The 24590-nt window shown below is 39.0% G+C and overlaps 1 protein-coding gene across 2 annotated transcripts; it reads right to left on the bottom strand.

Moving 5' to 3' along the window:
• On the bottom strand, positions 1-23114 carry NEMP1 (nuclear envelope integral membrane protein 1). 2 transcript variants are annotated; one of them, XM_016224551.2, is made up of 9 exons: positions 22988-23114; positions 14453-14577; positions 13056-13275; positions 10692-10764; positions 9321-9414; positions 8772-8886; positions 6450-6675; positions 5309-5482; positions 1-4579 (listed from the first exon to the last, which is right to left on the bottom strand). In XM_016224551.2, the coding sequence occupies exons 1-9, from the start codon at positions 23112-23114 to the stop codon at positions 4399-4401; spliced, it is 1335 nt and encodes a 444-aa protein (XP_016080037.2). In that variant the 3' UTR covers positions 1-4398. The 2 variants fall into 2 exon arrangements, with proteins under 2 accessions (XP_016080037.2, XP_016080038.2); XM_016224552.2 differs by having other exon boundaries at positions 5309-5432; positions 6450-6545.
• Positions 23115-24590: the final 1476 nt, after the last annotated feature.

Below are 24590 nucleotides of genomic sequence, written 5' to 3'. Positions count from 1 at the left end.
TATAGTCTATAAAACTTTATTAAAATTGGGATTACTTACAAACTTGTACAATAAAGATGAAAAAATATATAATAAAACATTGACATTTTTTCTTACAGAAAAGAGTGAAAATGGGACCCATGGCAAAGAGCCATCCCTGATCATTTTGTTCCTTTCAAACAGCCATGAATATTTATTTTAAATATAAGTGAAAAATATTTTTAAATAACACTAAGGCATTACCCACAGGCTAAAACTTACCCAGTAACTCCTTACCCCTGCTATTTCACCATCATGGTAAACTGAGGCAATTACAGGCTGTAACAGTTCTAATACATTATGAGTTTCTATTATGTTAACATAATAAAAATGTTGCCCATATCGTAGTAAAGTTAAGAGAATGTGATTTCACCATTTTCAAGTTACTGTCAAGAGTGTGAAGAGGAAGATGACACACATAGGTTGGGGCATGGGAAACCAAAGCCCCACATTTTGGGAGGCTGTGTGCCACTCCCATCCTCACTAAAGCTGTGTGTTGACATTCATGTGAATCTACGTTGTCTATTCCCAGCAGACTCTGGCTTCCGTCACATAAGGCACTGAACACCTTTTTGAAGGTAATAACCATACAGAATCCAACTCAACAGTAACTGAATCCATAGCTAAGTTAGCAAGAGACACCACCGGATTACAATTGCATAAGTTTCCCTAAAAAAAATAATTTCTGCTACATCAAAACAGAAGCAAAAGGTTTTAGATGCATTTGCCTTGTACAATGGCTATTTTTATGTTTATTCCTTGACTTCTGTGCCTATGTAACATGAAGGAATAACAAATCTGTCAAACTGTCCTCTCCTTGGTTCAGATAAAATTCTTGGCATTTCAATATAGGTTATTATCTCATATGTCAAACCTGAGTCCAAAGGAATACAAGAAAGGCATTTAATTTCCTTTCCTCCTACTTCAACTCTCACTACTCAATTCAGAGAAAAATTATGAGTACACAGCTAAGAATCATTTTTACGCAGGCATCCATCTGAGCCCATCTTTTTTTTCCTGGCACAAAAAGATTGAGGGCAATTGCATAATCCAGTCCCAAGCCTTTTATGGGTATCAGGGCCTGCGGGCACTACCTGGCCTATTTGGGTCCTTTCATTCATCATATCTCTATCATATATGCCCAGTGGAGACTGGGCTGAAGTTGAGCACAGTCAATGAAGAGAGGGATAGGCCCTAGAGTGGGATGTATTAGCACAAAATCAAATACTGGAACTATAATCAGCAAAATCTCCTTTGTACAAGAAATAAAAATCATGAATTTGGGGGGAGGAATAAACTAGTTTTGCCCCGATGAAGTGGCTGATAGAAATTTTTTAGAAGATATCAAAGTTGCTAATTTTCCTTATTTTTGGCCATTGGTCTCATGAAAGCAATCCGAGTGAGAAAGTTAAGGGGAAATGTTTTAGGCCAGTGGGCTCCTATATTTCTATTAAAGAGAGACATGCTCTACACAACTTAGGCTGATTAGATTCCCGATGCTGATGAGTCCCTGGGCTCTAGGGCCAACTTACAGCTTGGTATTTGCAGAGCAAGATGCTGACATGGCAGCAGATGTGGTTCCAATGTCCAGCTCACCCCATAGTTATCCCTTCAATCCTTCTTGATGAGATCAGTCTGAGAGATGAGACTATGCTGAAATTGCAAGAGCTGTAACTGCCAGAGAAAATTAAATGGGGGCTTCAAGTAGTGACTGAACCAGCAGACTAAATGGCCAAGAGGGAGCCAAGAGCAGATTCTAAAGAAGGTTCACTAAGTTCAGCAATCTCTGGAAACACAGAAGCTCTGAAGCATCTCGGGCAGAGCCACACAGGCAGGCAGGGCAAGGACATGCAGCACAGCAAAGGCATCGTCCTTCACTGTATGAGAGCAGCTCTCATACTGTGGGACCCTATGTCATCTCCATTGCCTACAGCTCAGTCTCCAACTACCAGACAGGAAGTAATATCTGAGTTTGATTTTACTCACCCTAAATTCAAACACAGTGAAAACAACTGGTCTTGAGATGGAAACTTTATTTCACAAGGAGTTTACTAAACATAAAAAAAGAAAAATCTTTCCTTTAACTCAATGCTTTCTCGCTGAAATAAAGACATGAGTCAGGAAAAGTCACCCGGGAGACAAGCTACCACCCTCCTTAAGTAGCTATTTGGGGGAAGGCACCAAAGTCTCCAGGGAATCTAAGACTACTTGTACAGCTGAACTACTTTTTCAAATCAACTTACGTTCAAATATCCTAGGTCTCAATTTCTGTAAATGAGGACAAAAATAGTACATTCTAGAGGTCTTAACAGTTTTTGTAGAGGGATAAAATTTTACCATGTACATAACTCACAAAGGCATTGAGGTTTCCCAGTATAAAGCTCCTTTACTGTGCAACTTTAACCCACAGCACCTGCCCCAAAACTGCTTATTTTTCACTTTCCACTATATGTCTGTCTGCTGCCAATTGAGGTAGTTGTCACGTTAGGGCAGTTTAAAGCTATAGGGAACACTGCTGGAAATAATCAACTGGCCACCTGGAGGGGAGTCTTAGAACTGACATTTTGGACATCAGTAATGGAGCCCAGAGCCTTTCAAAATTATCTGCTAAATGGCTGGTCTGAAGGAGTCATTAAGAATTTTTTTTAAATCATCTTTATGATCATGGTAATCCAGTAAGTCTAATACTGTGCTCTTACCATTACTGTCTATCTTCCTAGTTAGAGTAATTATAGCTTTTTTCAAGGTATGAGGGTGAAGATAACAAAGACAGAACCAGCTAATGACAGAGATGGAAATTTACTCCCTTATAAATGGCACTGCTGATTTATAAGGGTACTTTCCAATGGCAAAAGAATCTAAAACCACTAATGCCACTATAATAATAGGCAGCATGAATCTCTGGTCAGAAATGGAAATGCAAATAAGTATAATAAATTCATAGAAAAAATGTTTTGGGCCCTGGCTAGGTAGCTCAGTCAGTCAGGGCGTCGTCTGGATGCACCAAGGTTGTGGGTTCGATCCCCAGTCAGGGCACGTATGAGAATCAACCAATGAATGCATGAATAAGTGGGACAACAAATCAATGTTTCTCTCTCTCTCCCCCTTCCTTTCTCTAAAACCAATTTTTAAAAATGTATATATGAACCACCTTAAAAAAAATCTGATCCTGATGGCTGAATGAGCACCCAGAGGCATGAAGATTACCTGGAGGTCTATTTTCTAGCAATACAAACTGTGGCAGCTACATAGCTACATCTTGTATGTTGTATCAAGAAACTTCATAGTTTCAGGGCTTACAAAATTAGCCAGATTTCATGGGTGGAAGGGTATAGGTGATAAGGAAAGAGAGAAAGGAACAGGAAGAATGAGTAGACAAAGGAAGGAAAGAAAAAGGAGATAGCTTCCTGACTCCACAGCAACACAAAGATATGTGACTCATTGACAAGAAAAGTGGAGAAGCTGTAAAAAACCATTTAAATCCCCTAAATAAGACCACTTTTCCAAAATAGCAGGAATAATGCTAAAAACCAAGGGGAAGAGACTGTAAGAAATGAAACAAACTCTGAATTGTCCATACTTCACAGGTATGGGAACAGACCCTTTGTGAAAGGGCAAAGGGAGCTAGGAGGATGAGAAGGAAAGAACACAAATTTCTTTTTAAGATGGAGTTGAAAGTTGAATATAATAAAAAGCCCAACAGACCTCCCCTGCATTAGAGCCTATAGGCATGTTTCTAAAAGCAAGCAGAACTCAGAATATCATACGTATGAGAACCAATTCAAAGATCAACACAACAGCTTCTGGGGCTTTAATGGATAATTCATATCAATAAATATGTAGGGGCCTATCACTCTGGAGCACTTGCTGGTTCTGGAAAGCGAGTTTCTTACATTTTAAGAATAAGAAAAACAAATAAAAATCCATTTTCCTCTTTAAACAAGGATTATCCTAAAGTCACTGAAATAAAAGTAGAGGTGAAGGAGGCTCAGATTTGTGGATTTCTCTCTGGAAGATAACAGCCAGGATAACAGTTCTCACTTCTGGGTGCCAGCCACAGTGGCAGAAATGCCACGACTGAATCAACTTCCAAAGAGGAGCTAGAATGCTGTGCTAGCTGTGCTCATCCAGTCTCTTTGGAAACATAAAAGGTGAGCTGACTGCTTAACCAATGGGAAGCATTCACTACTTCATCCACTCTCATTCCTCAGGGATCCCACAGAGACCACCAAGAGGGAGGCCTGCTCAGGCCTCTCATTTCAGTGGGAGAATTCCTGCACTATCTTGCTCTGTTTCAGAATTGAGAAGCAATTGCACAACACTTGTGACATGGACCATCAAGGTACCAAGCTAGTCCACATAAAAATAACTGACTACCACCTAAGTCAAAAAGTTGTTCTGCATGACAGTGGGGTACCGAGAATCTGAGTCCTCCTCCTCAGAGGATGTTTCTTCATAGATTTCATCCTGGGCAATAATGCTCCCTAATCCATACTCCTGCTCATGGACAGAAACCTCATTTGGTGTGAGGTGAAAAGAGCCTTCCACGAAGTCAGCAAATCTGGAAAAGAGAAGATAATATTCATTAGGAACCTTCTGTCCTTTCTAGTTTGATTTCAAAATAAGAATAAATTGAAACCCTTGATATGCTCAAATTATACTGAGTCTAGACAACATCCTGTCCTTATTCTGGCAGTTAAGTAGATTAAAGCAAGAAACAAGGAGAAAAGGAAAGCTGGGGTCATAGGCCAATATCCTCTGGAACCCCATCCTGCTTAATAAGCACTAGGCTATCCTTTTTAGCTATGAAAGTGCCAAGGTTTCTTTAGTCATCTGTAATCCTGATAAGAAAAGATTAAGGGTCATTCATGTTTATGGTCCTATAAACTTTATGCCATCAGGATTCCAAATTGAAGCTTCACATACTCACTGGTATAGTTGCTGCCCACAAAAAAAGGAAAAAATATCCCACCTCTCTCCCCTGCAAATAAACAAAGAGAAAACACCACTCAAAGAGCAATGCTATACTATCAGAGGGGACACCTGACATGGTACCGGAGTCCTCTCACCTCTATGCTACAATCAAAGCTAGAGTAGACAGTTCCTTTAGGAACCAAAAAAACAAGTTACCGCTTAACATACGATGATCTACATACCTTTCTCTTGACTACTAAATGAACAGGAAAATAAAGCCATAAATATAAAATGATTACCTAGAAGTACAATCTCTATTAAACTCAAGGTCACAATTACCCTGACAGATGCTTGGCATATCTGGCCAAGAATTTACCTCTTTGGAGACTGGATTCGAGAAATAGTTTTCCAAGCAGAGCAGTCTGGACTGTTACAATATTCTCGAAGCTCCTCTAAAGCCTTTCGGGTCTCCACCTCTCCTTGTATCCGATATTCTTCTTCTGTCAGAAGACGAGGGGGGACAATCTTTTCTGTTGCCTTACACATCTTTCTGTGCTCACCAAAATAACACCACGAATCATTAACCAGTAATCCACATGCACCCTTACCTCTAGCTCCCTTCAGTGGGCCAGGCATACATCAGAGAGCCTGAACTTTAAGAGTCATCGCTCCCACCTTTCTTCTACAGGTATCTTTAGTTATAATGTACTCTTGACATGTCAGACTATTAGTGATGTCAAAATAGTCAATATTACTCACTAATGTGAATAAATTCACTTATTTTCTAGTAAATGATAAAGTATTTATTTTCCAAAAACTGGGAAAATTACTAAAAATGATGGTATATGGTTGTGGTCCACTAGGTATCATCTTGATTATCTGTAATAGAACAACCACTGACAGCCTCAGACGGTTCCATATTCGCTATGCAAGGTAAAAACACACTGTGAATTACATCTTAAGACTAGGACTCCCAGCCCTGTCCTGTGTGACTCAACTGGTTGGGCACAGTCCAGTGCACAGAAAGTTTGCTGGTTAGATTCCAGGTCAGGGCACATGCCTGGGTGGTGGTAGGCTCCATCCCCAATACGGGGTATGCAGGAGGCAGCCATCAAGGTTTCTCTTTCTCTCTCCCTCTCCCTTCTTCTCTCTCTAAAAAACAACAACAACAAAACAAAACAAGACTAGGACTCCCAGAGCAATCTGAGAGCCAATGTGAAATACTCTGAAAACAGGTGACCTGAGGCATTTACTATAAAAGTAATATATTTTGCACCACCTAGTGGTAACAGGAACACATGACACTTTACTGGATGGTTTTATATAAAATGACTAGAATAAAATTATAAAAATGCCTATAGAGAGTCTAAAGAAAGAGACTCAGGAAGGACAAAATCAGAGGCAATAATACAATACACTTTCGTTAGCAAAGAGGCTCCCAGGTCAACACTTCTGTATCATTTTGCTGCAACTGTATCATACATTGCACATTTCAAGTTACATTGCCTTTCAGTCACCTGTAGGTGATGTACAGCCACCGAACAGGGTACTCCAGGTTCTTAGTACACAGTGCAATGATGATAATGGCAAAGGCAACATGTGGTATCTGGATACTAGAATACATGAAACACAGGCCCATCAGCTGCAAGGTCCAGGTCAGCAGGTTGATACTTCGTTCATTCTCCAAGGGCCCATACTTGTAACAGACTGCAAAACTCATGAATCCAACTGTGAGGACATAGCCTATGAGAAGAGTTAACAGAAGACATTCTTTTTCATCTGTAACTAGTAAAGTAATTTCTGTAGGGATCAGCAGTAAATACACTATATAGCACCGATTGAACTGGGGAAATGGACAAGATCTTTACTTGATTATTCGTATTTTTTTCATTATTCAGATTTATTTAGCACTTTAAGCTTCTATCCTTTCTTTTGTCCCAAATTTATTTGGGTCAAATGGAGCCTTGCTACACATTGAAAAACTCTAGAGTAGTCTGTTTAAAAAAACCTAATAGAGCCCTAGCCGGTTTTACTCAGTGGTTAGAGCATTGGCCAGCAGACTGAAGGGTGCCAGGTTCGATTCTGGCCAAGGGCATATACCTCGGTTGCAGGCTCGATCCCTGGCCCTGGTCAGGGCATGTGCAGGAGGCAACCAATCGATGTGTCTCTCTCACATCAATGCTTCTCCCTCTCTCTCTCCCTCTCCCTTCCACTCTCTCTGAAAAGCAATGGAAAAAATATCCTTGGGTGAGGATTTAAAACACACACAAAAAACAAAAACAAAAACCCAATATATGAAAATCCAGATTAATCACCCCTCAAAGGGTAGATTAAAGGTTACTATCTGTACAAACAAAGGATTCTTGCTTTACAGATCAGATTCACTGAAGAGTTATTCCTTACAGTCCTCAAGTATATTTGAAATACAACTATACTGATAAACAATCCAACTGAAAAATGGGCATAGGACCTGAATAGAAACTTCTCCAAAGAGGACATACAGATGGCCAATAGACATACAAAAAAATGCTCAACATCACTAATTATCAGAGAAATGCAAATTAAAACTACAATGAGGTATCACTGCAACCTGTCAGAATGCCTACCATCAATAAATCAATAAACAAGTGCTGGTGAGGATGTGGAGAAAAGAGAACCTTAGTACACTGCTGGTGGGAATGCAGACTGGTGCAGCCACTGTGGAAAACAGTATAGAGTTTCCTCAAAAATTAAAAATGGAACTGCTGTTTGACCCAGCTATCCCACTTCTAGGAATATATCCTAAGATTCCCAAAACACCAATCACAAAGAATATATGCACCCCTATGCTCATAGCAGCATTATTTACAACAGCTAAGATCTGGAAACAGCCCACGTGCCCATCAGTAGATGAGTGAATAAATATTTATACAATGGAATACCGTGGAACTGTAAAAAAGAAGGATCTCTTACTCTCTGTGACAGCAGGGATGGACCTAAACATTATTATGCTAAGCGAAATAAGCCAGTCAGAGAAAGACAAATAGCACATGATCTCATTTATATGTGGAATCTAATGAACAAAATAAACTGATGAACAAAATAGGTCCAGAGGCACGAATACATGGAACAGACTGACAGATCTCAGAGGAGAGCTGTGGGGGGAGGTAGAAGGGATTAACCAAAGAACTTATATGCATATATGCATAGTAGACAAAGACGATAGTGTGGTAAAGGCCCAGGGTTGGGTAGGGGCTGAGTGGAGGGGGGCAAAGGGGGATAAAGGGGGAACATCTGTAATAATGTCAACAATATAGAATAAATAAATGAAATACAATTATATTAATAAAGTCAATTTACAGTGTTTTCAGAAAGATGCCTATCATGTAAAGAAAGGTGCGCTTGCCCGGCAGGTGTGACTTAGCGGTTGAGCATCAACCTGTATGATCCAGGAGATCTCGGTTCAATTCCCGGTCAGGGCACATGCCTGGGTTGTGGGCTCAATCCCCAGCAGGGGGCATGCAGGAGGCAATCTATCAATGACTCTCTCTCATCACTTATGTTTCTATCTCTCTCTCCCTCTCCCTTCCTCTCTCTGAAATCAATAAAAATGTATTATTAAAAAATAAAAGAAAGAAAAAGTGTACTTCAACAATACAAATTAAAGTCTTCTCCCAAGCAGCATCATTTTAATTTAAGAGAAGGTAACAACTGTAGAGGGGTTATAAATAAGTGAAGAACTATGATTCTTAAAAGTTAATAAAATGGCATGGATTATTAAACTCCTAAAAGTTAATTTCAGGACCAAATTAACTAAACTAGCCTATAAACATATAAAAAGCAAAACCAACAACACTTACTTAAAAGATACTGCCAGTAGCACCTCCAGATCTCTTGTAAATTTTTAAAAACTAGTTGAATGAGGTATAGTGAAAACGACCAGCCTCCCACCAGGATGATGTAAATGGGACTTTTCTAAGACAGAGTAGAAGTGAAAACAAAAAGTTACAAAAGGTTTTCCATACATAAAAGCAAAATGAAACTATGTTTAAAAAAATGTCAAACTACTGAAAAACACATCTCTTACAAAGATTTCCTATTTAAAATGGTAGTCTGCAAAGAACACTGGGAAAATGAGATGTTAAATAACTTAAAAGCCTGACTATGTAATTAGCAAATAGGAAGGAGACTTTAATCCCCACAGAGCACAAAATTTTAAATAAAAAGGGAGAGTTTGTATATAATCAGGCTCCAAGTTTCGTCAAGGGAAAGTACCTTTCTGAATCAAGGAAAGAGTAGGACATTGACTTTAACCATCAATGCAAACTTTAGTGCTGCTAGATTACCTAAGAGAACTGTCTTTCAACTATCCAAGCTCACCTTAACCACATGAGTATTATGCTACTTACCTTGGGCATAAACTTGGACAGTATGAAAATGATGATTAGTAGAGAAGCTACAATTCCCACACTCATCCCAGTGGAATAATAGAAGATTTGGCTTCTGCAAAGAGAAAATTTATTTTATGACGATGTGTGTAATTCTTCATATCCCAGCCAAAAGATAGAAAAAAGATACAAAATTAGAGCAGGTATTTGCCTAAAACTTGAGGTCAGAAAACTGAAGAGACTAGAACAGTGTAGTTGCTGCCAGATGATGAGGATGAGTGTCAGTGAGGTCCCCTCAAGTATATCCCAATAATAAACCTCTGCTTAATCTCCCACTCTCATCCCTAGCATCTCTCCCAACTCCATTTTTAATAAGAATCTTTCTTCTGAGGACCTGTACAGCTTCTCTGGGAGAAAAAGGGACAAGAATACTGCCCTTATGGAGACTGAAAACTGGAACTGAATTGATTACCCAGAAGGATAAACCAAAAACACAGGGCCTAGAACAGAGAGCTCCTACTCCTATTCCAGGCTCTTTCTATCAATTACTTCTCCCTCACTGAGTTTCTCTCAGGATCCCCCAAAGAAGGAACAACTTCCACCAACCTCTCTCCAGCCCAACTTCAAACTCCAATTGTTAATCTTTCATTCACTACTCCACAATATTTTTACTTGTATACAAAGTTAATGTTGATTCTACCTTTGTTCAATGTTTGTTTTTTATCTTTCTTTATATTTGTACATGTCAGTTTCACCTAGCTTAGCTAATTGGTTCCTAAAGGCAGGAAATGACTAAGTGGTTAATGTCTGTCTCTTCTGAATGGCATGAAACTTATCAATACATAATCCAGTAAAAATAAGGGCTTAACACATTATTTCCAGTGGTGGAGAGTGGTTGATGTATTTATTGGCTAAATCCCATCACAAGATGGGTCAACTTAATAGGGGGACTTCATTATTGCCAGTCTTTTTTCTAAAAAATAAATTTTCTTTATTTCAGAGAGAGGAAGGGTGAGGGAGAAAGAGAAATATCAATGATGAGAGAGAGTCATTGATCAGCTGCCTCCTGCACACCCCCTACTGGGGATCGAGCCTACAACCCGGGCACGTGCCCTGACAGGGAATCGAACCTTGATCTCCTGGATCAGAAGTCGATGCTTAACCGCTAAGCCAAGTTGGCCAGGTTCATTATTGCCAGTCTTATTCAATACAAGAAAAAAAAGAAAAATCGTAACACATATATTAAACTATTTTTAAAAATTATCCAAGCAGGCAATGGCCTGGCCATAAAGGTCCTGGAAAGGGAAATGGCAGCACTTGAAGTTTTTATGATAAAAGCCAAGGAGGGTGGGTCTGAGCCTTGTCATTTCACACTCCAGTCTTGAAACTTACCTGCTCAGCAAGTCGCCACAAAAAAATAACATAAGTCCAAGGAGGAAAACGAGAAAGAGTTTGGGGTCAAATCCTGAAATAAATAAAGACTTCTGCTTAATAGGGGAACCAAACAGTTTAAGGCATTATAGTAGTCCCCCCTCATCCACAGAAGGATACGTTCTAAGACCCCCAGTGGAAGCCTGAAATCGTGGATGGTACTGAAGGCTACATAAACTGTATTTTCTTATACAAACACACCTATGATAAAGTTTAATTTATAAAATAGGCATGGTAAGAGATTAACAACAATAACTAATAATTAAATAGAATAATTATAACAATATACTGTAATAAAAGTCATGTGAATGTAGCCATTCATTTCAGGGTTCCCTGGCTGAAATCTTAGTATAGGTTCAATGTTTTCTGGCGCAACACACAGCCATCAAATTAGAACACGTTTTCTGTTCAGGTCTTCCAAATTTAATGCCTTTTTCATCTTAACTAAGCACTTATGTACTGTGGCTGTAACTTTTGCAGTTTGAGGTGTGACAGTAAAACTTCTTCACAATTTCATAAATAGAAGGCTCATTCTTACCATTTATCTTAGCAACTTCAGCATATGACTTTTATTCTTTCCTTATTAAGTCAGTAACTTTCACCTTTTCACTTAAAGGAAACATTTTACAGCTTCTCTTTGGCATATCCGAATTGCCAGCATCACTATTCTTGTGCTTTGGGGCCATTATTAAGTAAACTAAGAGTTACTTGAACACAAGCACTACAATAGGGGGATAGTCAGCCATGACAATCAATCTGACAACCCAGATGGCTACTAAGTGACCAACAGGAGGGTAGTGTATACAGCATGGATACACTGGACAAAGGGATGATTCACGTCCAGATGGGATGGCACAAGATCTTATCACGCTACCCAGAACGGTGCACAATTTAACTTATGAATTGTTTATTGAACTTTTTATTTCTGAAATTTCCCATTTAATATTTTCAGACTGAGGTTGACCTCAGATAACTGAAACCACAGAAAGTGAAACCATGGATAAGAGGGAATTATTGTATAGAATAAAAGGCAATGTTGGCATTATTGGTCAACTAATAAAATAAATACAAACAGCCCACCTAAACAGTATTATAAATTCCACACAAAGCCTGGGCACCCTTCCAAAGAGAAAGTGTAATTAGGTCTCTGTCTAATCTGTACTTTCCTGAAGATCTTATTTTTATTTTGGCTACCTGCACCGAGGCTAAAAGAAATCAAGCTTTGCTTTGGACAGAGTCAGGCATAGTGCCATCAGCACTTCATGCAATCTCCCACAAGGGGTCTCTACCACTCTGGCTTTCAAGCCTTAAGTCACTCAGGCTGGGATTTAACAGATTGCCTAGTACTTTGGATCAGGGCCCTCTGTTGTTCTCTAACTGGCTGTTTTTCTTGCCCAACATCACCATTTACTTCCCTTTGCTACACAACCACTGTGTTGGAAAAGTCTACACTCATACACATCTCACCCAGGACCAGGGGCTCCAAGCAGAGGCCCCTTAGGGGCATACCAGACCATCCCACAGCTTTCCTATTCAAGAGCTGAGTCTAGGGGAGGTCCACAAACAGAACAGGAACAGGAAGGATCAGTATATGTAAAAGAAATACAACAAACAAACAAAAACAGGCCAATCCTCTACAACCAAAGAGCTGTGAAACTCTAGGACAATTAGAAGGGCACAAACTATTCCGTAGCAAAACCCAAAAATCCAGGACCCTGGGTAGTAACCAAGGAGAGACCAAAAGTGAGAGAGTTCAACAGGATAATGATCCACCTCTTCTGTGGAACTTTCTCAGACATTCAGAAAAGGGAGAACTTCTCCCAGTTCCACTGAATAAGCCTTAAACTGCAGTGATCTTCATATTTATCATTCCACAAATACTTTTTACTTGTGAAGTATTAATATTCAGTTCTACCTTTCTTCAGTTTTTATTGTTTAACCATTCATGTCTTCAAATGTAGACCTATACATTTCAGGACATCTATTTTTTGTCTAGAAGTGCCCAGAAGGCAGGAATACATCTTTCTTACTCTGAAGGATACTAGGAATATCAGTTCAGAGCCATTGGAAGTATTAAGAATGTGTATTTTCACAATTTTAGGTTAAGGAGGTACTTAGAATAATCTAACATGAAGTCTCAATTCTAGGCTAAAGGGTTTTATGTGGAGTCTCTGTAACCTCTTTGGAGCAGTGGAGAACTCAGGTTATAATCAGAACCAAAATTAAATTATCTTGGGCTGACTTCTCTGTCTCACTAATTATACCCTCCAAAGTTTAGTCCCTTCTCACTATAGAATCCATCAAAAAAACACAGGTAAGACTTACTGCGGGTCACAGTGACACTGTACTTGGTGTCTTCCTCTGTAATCTCAACTTTGAGGCAGGTTTTTGTGCTGTATAGTCCCAAGTTAACATAGGTGTCATTCAACTTCTCTTTTAAAAAGGAGGAAAAAAAGTTCCAAACACTAAACTGCTCTAGCTCCTTTAGCTTCTCCTCATTCTCCGCCTGGGTGACTCGTACCAGCTTAGAACTATTTACCCGGATCTGTAACACAAAATCAGGATGAGTTTTTCACAAATACAATTTTAAAAACACACAAAACTTTACAGTAAATATCTAAATCAGAATTGGCATTAGTTTTCCACAAGGCTTATGAGAAATATAGAGATGCAGTGACTAAAAGATAATTGGGCAAATAACATTGCACGTGGTACAGAGAGGCAGCTATTAGAATGTCTTGTTGTTAACATGATCTGAATCTACTATTAGGCCAGAATATAAGGAGAAAAAAAGACTTCCACAATACAGCTATTTATGAGAACATACAAAGCAAGGGTCTAGAATATTAAGAAAATTGCCAGGCATAAAGAGCCCCAAAAATGTTTCCCATAATGACAGGCTGAAAAATTCAACCCTTTGTCACAAATCACTGATTATGGGTACATGTTGGTTATAATTTGCCCCAGGTGGAATATGATCTTCATCTCAGACAATAAAAAAAAAAGAGAATTAAAAGAAGAAACCCACAAGCCCACCCTTATGTTTTTGATGTGAATAACAAATGCCCTTATCAGTAACTATGCTTATGGCGGTAGCAACATTTTCAAAAGGATTCATTTTGTTCAATTATTATTACAGCCAGATTTGCTTTGCCAGGGGGTTTAATGGTGCTGTGAAATAAATGAGACCAAAGTCATTCATTCTATCAAGGGGAAACTTCAGTTCAGGAGGTTTATGAAACATCCTGTGTAGAATCAAAATAGGAGCAGCAAGGCAAAAGAGTTTACATCCTCACAAGCACACAACAGTTTCCAGGCCAAAGAAGGCATAAGGTCTTTAAAAAGAGAGGGATGTGTAGGGGTGTGAGAGAGAGAGAGAGAGAGAGAGAGAGAGTGTGTGTGTGTGTGTGTGTGTGTGTGTGTGTGAAAGGAGAGAGGGCAAGAGAAGGAAGGAATTTCTTTGGGAAAAGGAGGAAGTTAGTTTGCCTCAGGGTCAAGCATTGTAAGCTACTTAAATGAGCAGATAGAGGAACACAAAGTAGGCATAAATACTTATTGATGAAAACACAATTCAGGATACTCTCAACCCTTACCAAGGTTGTTAATAATACTTTTTTAAAAACTGTGTGTGAGAGAAAAAGAATGTCAAAGTACTCACTAATACAGACAGACAGACAGATGCTCACAGAAGTTGCCCCTGCCAGGGGCCTTTAAATTATTACCTGTATCCGTGTCCATATATCATGCCACTTTGGGATAAGCACATTTTCATAACAGAATTGTTGTCTGGCAATCATATTATAAACTCGAGATTCCTGAAGCATGACCACTTGTACGCCAATTTCAGCTTTATGCAAAGAAAAGAAATAAGAATTAAATATAACAAGTTAATAACCAGAACTTATTTCATAAAAAGATTTAAACTGGCCACTTTCTTATAAAATTGGGGTTAAAATGTCAGTAACTGAGAAACAAGAAGATACCTGAAATGAGAGAAGAAATAAGGCAGTCTTATTTCTGTGAAATTTAATTATTCAATTATTACAAATAGTTATTAACCCAGAATAAGTATTAACAAAAACCACTATTAAGTATTTATTAAGACAGAAAGTCTCCTATCTCATAGTCCCTATTTCACAAATGATGAAACATATTTAAAAAGAATGAATTTGCAACTATTAAATAGTGTAACTGAAATTCACACCCAGGTCCTGTTTCCCTTAAAAAGGTACAGCTAAAGTAACCCCATCTGGTGATTTTTCTCTACCCCTTTCCTGTGTAGGATAAATAGAATTGGCAATGTTTTATATATATGTATAGTACTTTAAACAGATACTAAAAGATTGCAAAGTTGCTTTTTTTCTGTTGTTTCATTTGAAGTTTTAACAGCCAATGAATATATGCACTCCCTTTACCAAAATAGAACATTCTCTCCCTCAGAAGTTCTGTATTCAGTCTCAGCTAATTTAAGGTTTAAAAGTGACCACTCTTGCCCTGGCCAGTGTGGCTGTGGTAAGAGTGTCAGCCAGCACAATGAAGGGTCATGGGTTTGGTTCCTAGTCAAGGGCATGTACCTGGGTTGCAGGTTCAATCCCCAGCCTGGTTGGGGCACCTTCGGGAGACAACCTATCAATGTGTCTCACTCACATTTATGTTTCTCTCTCTCTCTCTTCCCCTCTCTCCCTCCCTTCCACGCTCTCTAAAAATCAATGGAAAAAATATCCTAGGGTGAGGATTAACAAAAATTTTTAAAAAATAATAAAAATAGCTTCCTCCTTGAGTTCCTCCTTGAGTTCTACACTGTACTTAGTGCAAAATTTAGTTATCTCTCTGGTCTTAGTATAAAGATGGGTAGATTTACTTTTGTTTACTTATTTTTAATCCTCATCTGAGGACATTTTTTCCATTGTTTTTCAGAGAGAGTGGAAGAGGGAAGAGGGGAGAGAGAGAGAGAGAGAAAGAGAGAGGAAATATCTTAGTGAGAGAGACACATTGATTAGTTGCCTTCTGCACGTGCCCCAACTGGGGCCGCGGATCGAGCCTGCAACCTAGGTACGTGCCCTCGGCTGGAATCGAACCTGGGACCCTTCAGTCTGTGGGTAAGACGCTCTAGCCACTAAGCCAAACCAGCTAGGGCAGATAGGTAGATTCAAATAAACTAAAAACAAACACAAAACCCATAAAAATACAAAAACCTCAACCAAACCTTAGAAAGTCAAAGTTACACACAAAAAAGGCAATAATGCCCACCAATCCACAATTGTTTTAGGGTAAAGCTAAGGCTAATTTTGAAGTTAAATTCAGTCTTAAACCTAAGTGTAAGAGCAAAAACTATAAAACGCTTAGAAGAAAACACAGGTGTAAATCTTCACGACCTTGGATTAGGCAATGGTTTACATATGATACTAAAGCATAGCAAAAAAAAAAAGATAAATTAGACTTCATAAAAATTTAAAACTTGTGTTGTTTTGAAATGACAACCCACAAAATGGGAGAAAATACTTACAAATCATCTATCCAATAAAGGTATAGTATCTAGAATACATAACAAACTACTAAACTCAACAATAAAAAAAAGAGAAATAACCTAAATTTTTAATGCTCAAAGGACTTAAATAGACATTTCTCCAAAGAAGACAGACAATGGTGAGGATGTGGAGAAAAGAGAACCCTCATGCACTGTTAGTGGGAATGCAGACTGGTGCACACACTGTGGAAAACAGTATAGAGTTTCCTCAAAAAATTAAAAATGGATCTGCTTTATGACGCAATTCCACTTCTGGGGATTTATAACAAAACAACAACAACCAAAACACTAATTCGAAAGAATATATGCACTCCCATGTCCATTGTAGCATTATTTATAATACCCAAGACACGGAAGCAATCCAAGTGCTCATCAATAGACGAGTAGATAAAAAAAACGTGGTACATATATACAATTAAATGTCACTCAGCCATAAAAAAGAATGAAATTTTACTATTTGCAACAGCATGGACAGACCTAGAGGGTATTATGCTCAGTGAAATAAATCAGTCAGAGAAAGACAAATACCATATGATTTCAATTATATGTGGAATCTAAAGAACAAAATAAACAAAATTGAAACAGACTCATAGAGAGCAAACTGGTGATTGCCAGAGGGGAGGAGGGTTGGTGGTTGGGTGATAGAGGTGAAGGCATTAAGAAGTACAAATTGGTAATTACAAAAAAGTTACCGGGATGTAAGTAGATCATAGGAAATATAGCCAATAATATTGTGATAACTACGTATGGCACCAGTTGGGGTACTGGAAATAATGAGGAGAACACTATGTAAATATGATTGTCTAACCACTAAACGGTACAACTGAAACCAAAGAAAATAAAATTGAGGAAGAAAAAAAGAAGATACACAAGTGGCCAATAAGCACATGAAAAGAGGTTCAACATCACTAGTCATTAGGGAAGTGCAAATCAAACCACAATGAAATACCACTTCACACTCACTAGGATGGCTATACTCAAAATGAGGACAATAAGAAGTGTTAGTGAGGATGTGGAGAAACTGGAACCCTCAGACATTGCTAGCAGGGATGTAAAATGGTGCAGCCTCTTTGAAAAACAGTTTGGCAGTTCCTCAAAAAGTTAAACATCAAGTTATTATATGACCCAGCAATTCTACTTCTATGTATATACCCAAGAGAAATGAAAACATAATGTTCACACAGAAAGTTATACACTAATATTCATAGCAGCAATATCCCTAATAACAAAAAAGTGGAAACAACCCAAATGTCCATCAACTGATGAATGGATAAACAAACTGTGGTATAGTCATACAATGGAATATTATTTAGCCATAAAAAGAAGTACGGATACATGCTACAATATGGATTAACCTTGGAAACATAATGAATGAAAGAATTCAGACCAAAAAAAAGGCCACATATTGAATTATTCCATTTATACAAAATGTCCCGAATAGGCAAATCCACAGAAACAGGAAGTAGATTAGTGTTTGCGAGGGGCTAGGAAGAGAGAATAGGAAGTGAATGCTAAGATATATGGGGTCTCGTTTGGGATGGATGAAAATATTCTGGAATTAGTGGTGATGGCTGCACAACCTTGTGAATATACTAAAAACCACTAGAAGTGTGGATTTTATGGTATGCAAATTATATCTCAACTTAAAAAAAAATCAGCCTTTATATTGTAAGGAAGGAAAAAGTCTTCCTTAACTCTCTTAAGGGCCTTGGCTGGGCCTGAAAATTAAACTGATAAAAAAAAAAAAAGGAATACAAATTAATGTTTACGTGACACAAAAGGCTTCATAAGGAAATGAGGATTAAAGAAACCTTAAAAACGATGCACTTTTTATGCTGGGTTTAATGAAGAGTGGAAAATCCTAGAGGAACATGACAGGTTAAGGAGTATGAGGAGAGACAGCAAGGCCTGTTTGTTAGGATTCTTCTTGGTTGTTCATTTGTCTTCGTAGATAAGGATGCTCCTTTCCTCCAGGTAAAGAGAGGGCACCTCTCACATGAGGATTTCTTTTTTAATCCTCACCTGAGGATACGTTTTTATTGATTTTAGAGAGAGGAAGGACAGGAGAGAAACATGGGTTGCCTCCCACAAGCACTGGGAACAGGGATCGAACCCACAACCTATGTATGTGCCCTGACCAGGAATCATACCCGTAACCTTTTGGTATATGAGACAGTGACAGGCAGCCAATCAGTGACTCTCTCATCATTGATGTTTCTATCTTTCCCTCTCCCTTTCTCTCTCTGAGATCAATAGAGATTTTTTTTTTTTTTTAAGAGTTTATTTTCTTCTGGAGATTGTAAAACAGTGAGGTTATATGAAGCTTAAAACTACTGGACTTACAAATTTTTTTAAAAAACATGGCTCAGCGGTTGAGCATCGACCTATGATCCAGGAGAACACGGTTCGATTCTGGGTCAGGGCACATGCCTGGGTGTCAGGGCACATGCCAGGGTTGCAGGACTGATCCCCAGTAGGGGGCGTGCAGGAGGCAGCTGATCAATGACTCATCATTGATGTTTCTGTCTCTCTCCCTCTCCCTTCCTCTCTCTGAAATCAATAGACATATTTAAAAACAAAAACAAGATTCACACTTATTAACCCCCTTTTTCCAACAGCACCGGGTAATATAATACTACACCTTTTTAAGCCCATTATTATTTTCAAGAGGGTAGTTAAGATACAAATACCATGTCAATAACACAGGTCATTTGAAACACTTAATGCCAAGAAAAGGCAACTGTGTTTTTAAACTAACTCTAAAATTTTCCAATGTCATTTTCCTAAATAAAAGTTTTATTAAAAGCAACGTTTTAAAATCTAGTTCTTCTTTTCCGAAGTTCCACACCATTTAAGGGAAAGAACTGTAAATAAACAAACAAACCTCTCTAATTCACCCAGCCAATTTTGCTCAGTGGTTAGAGCATCCACTTGAGGACTGAAAGGTCCCCGGTTCGATTCCGGCCAATGGCACATACCTCGGTTGCAGGCTCAATCCTGGGCATGTGGGAGGCAACCAAACCAATCAATCTCTCTCTCTCTCTTTCCCTCCCCCCCATTCCATTTTCTCTGAAAAGCAATGGAAAAATATCCTCAGGTGAGGATTAAAAAACAAACTAACTGCCAAAAAACCTCTCTAATCACAACTGTGCAAATACGCACCTTGGCCAGCCACATTTTTGGAAATTCATTGAGAGGTAAAATATACCAATTCAGCCTAAAAGGATAATCTGTGGAAACAATCACCACTCCAGCTACCACTTAAATTGTTGGAAACACAGAACTAAAACAAATGACCTTAAACCTATACATGTTGTCAAAATGTTCATGTTAGAACCTTGTACTTCTCATAACAAAAGGACATACACTGAACCTTTCTTTCCCTCCCTAAAATGACTTAGCCAGCATGTTAAAAAGCAGAATGAATTAAATATTCAAGAAAATGCTTTCTAAGCCCAAAGATCTACTTCTCAGAAAAATGCCTTCTTGAAATTTAGTGAATCAAAACATATTTTATTTACCCATAAAGCAGCTATTCAAAGGTTAATAACTTCATTAATTCTGATCATTAAGAACTTACTTTTCAATCAACAACACTGATCAATTAACATCTATAGGTAGAAAGTAATAAAAATGATTCATAGTATGTGAGGACCAAAATAGACCCTAAAAAGTTATGAAAAATCTCTTCTAATTCTTTTTTTTTAAATATATCTTTATTGATTTCAGAGAAAGGAAGGGAGAGGGAGAGAGAAAGATAGAAACATCAATGATGAGAGTCACTGATCAGCTGCCTCCTGCACACCCCCCACCGGGGATCGAGCCCGCAACCCGAATTGAACCGTGATCTCCTGGCTCCTAGGTCGATGCTCAACCACTGAGCCATGTCCAGCTGGGCTCTTCTAATTCTTAAATAGCCTCTTTTCATTTCTGTAAGGAGGTAATCCAGTTCATACTTAAAAGCCTCCTTAAAAACTAGCACCTTAAGTTAATGGGCTTAGCAAAGATTATTCAATGTGATGCTGGGACAACGGACTGGTTATCTGGAAAATAAAATCTATGTAGATTCTCACCTCACACCAAATGCTAACATTAATTATAGATTAATAAGTAAAATTTTTAAAAAGTCAATTGTACCACACACACAAAATAGTATCAATTCAATTTTGGAGGGCTCTTTAAGCATAAATGGAAATAAATCTAAATAATAAAATCAAGTGACCACATAAAAACATAAGTCTTCTATTTAAAAAGGGGAGGTAGCCCAGGTGGTGTAGCTCAGTGGTTGGGCATTGACCTATGAACCACCAAGAGGTCACCATTCGATTCCTGGTCAGAGCACATGTCTGGGTTGTGGGTTCAATCCCCAGTTGGGACACCAATCGATGCAGAAGGCAACCAATCGATGTTCCTCTCTCTCTCTCTCTTTCCCCCCCTCCTTCCTCTAAGCACGTCCTTGGATGAGGATTTAAAAAAAAAAGAAAAAGAAAAAGAAAAAGAAAAAAGAGGGGGGCCATAAATAAACAGGTTATAAATATATATATCCTTAATATATAAAAAAGTTTAAACAAATAGATTTTAAAAGTCCACAAAAATCCCAATAGAAATCACAATAGGCCAAGAACAAAGAACAGAAACACACTCCAAAAGACTCAAAAGTTGAAACAGAAAATTAAATAGCTAATAAAAAGTTGAAAGATGCTCCCTCACAAATAATGCAAGAAATGCAAAAGTACACTAAGATACCACTTTCAATCTATCAAATTAGCAATGGTGTTAACAGTCCAGAATATCCAATGCTGTCAAGGGTCACAAGCAAATATTGCTGATAGTAGTGCAAACTGGCACACCTTTTCGGTAAAGCATTTTAGCAAGATGTTTCAAGGGTCTTAAATATATTTTAGCTATTGATCTAGTAAATCCATTTCTGAGAATCTATCCTAAAAAAAATCCAAATGCAATAAAAGTTACATACAAAGATATACACAAAGTGCTATCTACAATTAAAAGCTAGCACCACATATTCAACCAACAGAAGAAACAACCAAATGTTTAATTCAGAAACATTAAATAAATGATCTGTCCATAATAGTAAAAATAACATTTATGAAGAATTTTAAATGTCACAGGAAAATGCTTATGCTACAAAACCAAATGAGAAAACTATCTCTGGTAATAACTGGTGGCCTCTAGGGAAGAGAACTGGATTGCTGACAGGAATATAAATGTATTATAAATTTTTTTTAAAAAATTTGATTAAAAATGTGGAAAAATACCAGAAGAAAGTGTGCTAAAATGGATTGCCTCTGAATGGAATAAACAGTGAGGGTTTTTTCTACTTCTTTATACTTAGTTGTACTTGCCAAGTAGTGTAAAGTACTCACATTATTTTTGTAATCAAATTTTTCAAAAACTTCCAGTGAGAAAGAACTCCCTGTCTTTTGAGGTACTACTTCATTGTCTTTAGGTACCTCTGACTTTTAGAAAGGTCCTATTACATGTGCCACCTACATGATCTATCAGGCCACACAGAAGAAATATAATCCTGAGTTTACCCTTCTCTAAGCGTATCCCTGTCCCTCTCCTCACTAAAGAAACTTAAACTGCTGATTAAGCTGTGTAACATTTTTGTATATATTATCTTTCATCCCCACAGCCCACCACCCCATTTTAGAGATTAACCATTTGGCCCAAGTTCATTCAGATCATAAATAGCCCTTCAAATAAATGTTACTCTAGGCCCTGCCTCTAGAAAAGTACCTTCCTCCATACCTATCCCCTCTCCCTTAAAAACAAAGTTTCAGAAGGGCGCTGCGCTTCTTTGGAACTACATAGATCTATGGATCCTGAGACAACCTGAAAGTGGCAGCTAAAGATGATCGTAAATGGCAACATGAGATAGGCAGCAAACAAACACAATGATGTTTACAAGACACAGTTAACTTTAACCCTGTGAGTTTCAGCTCCTTTCAGTGGAAGTTTGGAAACCTCACTTGTATTTCTCTCGTGCATTTAACGATAAGGGGGATAGATGGAGGTTCTTAAAAACACTCTAGGTTTTCTGGATTAGGGCAGAAAAGGAAAAGTTTCAACCCATTTCAAAGCCAATTATCCAGTAGTAAGTATCAAATAAATTTGCCTGAGAAATTAAATTTCCAAAAGAAACTTATTCATGCTGAATGGCATTTGTGTCTTTTTTTTGAAATGGGAATTTAACGGCTCCAGGGCCTTTCTATAGGGCAGGTAAGGCCAGGATATTACAAGAGCAGAAGACATCAGATAGAGATTACTGCCGCCCATGCCCCGAGTCCTGACAATGCATACACTCAGAAAATGTTGCTAATTTGCTGAATGAATGGGATGCTTCCTTTCCAGGGGCAGCTCTGCCTACCCGTAATGATCATTGGGTCTCCCTCCTTTTAACCAGAAAACTCAAGGATGCCCGTGCAGCGCGACGCAGCCCCTAGGACCGCTTCTCAGCCGGTCCAGGCCTTCCTTCCTGTCTCCACCAAAAGGCCCCAGGCTCCTTCCCACTCTGGCAGCTCCACCATGCCGCCCCAGGCCCTGACCCCTCAGTGCCGGCGCCTATTCGCCGACGACCAAGCTTGTTTTTCCCCGCACGCCCGCGCCACTCAGCAGAGTAACTAGCGGCGTCCGGGAACTCTCCCCACTTTTCTCAATGTAACCCCCACGGCACCCGCCCCCTTGGCAGCTGCTGCTCGGGTAGTACCTGAACCGCAGACCAAGCAGCCAGAGAGAAGCAGGAGCAGCTTCACTGTCCCACCGCACCCGGTACCCCCGCCCCAGGGCCCAGCATCGACTGCAGAAGAGACGGCCACTTTCATTCCTCCCGCCATAGTCGCCTCCCGCCACCGCCTCCTCACGTGTCTCTTCCCAGCAACTAATCCCGAACAGGCAGGGCCAGCAGCCTATCCGCTACAAATCCCGCCCCATAACCACCAATTGGATGGGCGGAGATACAAGCACGCAGTCCTCCGCGGACCCTAAAATCCCGCCTCTTAGCAACTGATGGGAGAGGGCGGGAGCAGCAGCTTTCAGCCTATTAGAATACAGCCCTCACCTTAGCAATGGCGACAGGAAGATTCCACCCCTTAACAACATGCTTCCGTCTCCAGTTTATTTACAACTGGTGCGATTGATGGTAAGTTTAGCCAATAGAAAATCAGAATGGGCGAGGCCTCCTTGACTAAACTTGGTATTTCCATGGAAACTCAAGTTCCTTCTGTTTTCCTTCTTTCCTTTTTATCACGATCTTTTTGTTATGGGAAACTTTATAATTGAGAGCTCTTTATAAATAGGGTCCTGACGGGCAATTTTTAAAAAATGACTATATCTTCCAAAGTCCTAAATGATTTAAAACAGAAGTCACAAAAAATGCGTTTTATAGGAATAAATAGCATTTAAAATGTAGTCATGGGGGGTTGGGTTTTTTTTTTTTTTTTAAGAAATGAATGTGAGGATTAAGAGAAAGTTTTTTATTCCTCGCAACATCTTGTGAGACAAATATTATCTCCACTTAAGAAGCAACCAGGGCAGCCCTGGCAGGGTAGCTCAGTTGGCTACAGCGTCCTCCGGATATGCCAAGGTTGCAGGTACCATTACCGGTCAAGGCACAAGGGCACATACAAGAATCAACAAATAAATGAATAACAAAGTGGAACAACAAACTGCGCGCTCGCTCGCTCTCTCTTCCTCTCTGTCTTTCTCTCTCCACCTCCCTCTCTCAAATAAAAAAAATAAAAAATAAAAAAAAGTCAAGGCTAAGAGAAGCAAAAGAACCTACCCAAGAGTGCATAGTTGGGCTGGACTATGGTTCCAGTCAGTCTCAATACTACAAAGCCTGCGCTCTTTTCATGCAGCAAGCTGCTTCCCATTAAATGATTTCACATAGTGTGGGCCTAGCAGAGTGTACATAACAGGTGTTCAATAAATATTAGAAATTGAAACATCTTATGTCTTTTAAAATATTTTTATTGATTGCCCTGACTAGCATGGCTCAGTGGTTAGAGCGTCAGCCTGCCCACCAGAGGGTCACAGGTTCAATTCCCAATCAAGGACATGTACCTGGGTTGCAGGTTTGATCCCCAGCCAGGTTGGGGTTCGTGCAGGAGGCAACCAATTCATGTGTATCTCTCACATATATGTTTCTCTCTCTCCCCTCCTCCACCCTTCCTTCGTCTCTCTCTCTCTCTCTCTCTCTCTCTCTATATATATATATATATATATTTTTTTTTTTTTTTTAATAGATTTTTAGAGAGAAAGGAAGGGGGGGGGGAGAGAGAAACATCCATATGAGAGCAGAACATCGATCA

This window comes from Miniopterus natalensis, chromosome 2, assembly GCF_054644295.1.
Source record: "Miniopterus natalensis isolate mMinNat1 chromosome 2, mMinNat1.hap1, whole genome shotgun sequence".
Lineage (NCBI taxonomy): Eukaryota > Metazoa > Chordata > Mammalia > Chiroptera > Miniopteridae > Miniopterus > Miniopterus natalensis.
Note: the sequence above shows the minus strand (reverse complement) of the source record. Positions and strands in the feature narration are given on the sequence as shown.

Excerpts from the sequence above, each read along its gene's own strand:
- NEMP1 (XM_016224551.2), bottom strand. The coding sequence starts at position 23,114 with ATGGCGGGAGGAATGAAAGTGGCCGTCTCTTCTGCAGTCGATGCTGGG. Across the intron at positions 8,887-9,320 it reads TGTCCAAGTTTATGCCCAAG|AAAAGTCCCATTTACATCAT; the intron begins GTAAGTAGCATA and ends ACTCTGTCTTAG. Across the intron at positions 6,676-8,771 it reads CTACTGGCAGTATCTTTTAA|GCTATGTCCTCACAGTTGGA; the intron begins GTAAGTGTTGTT and ends CTCTTCTCATAG.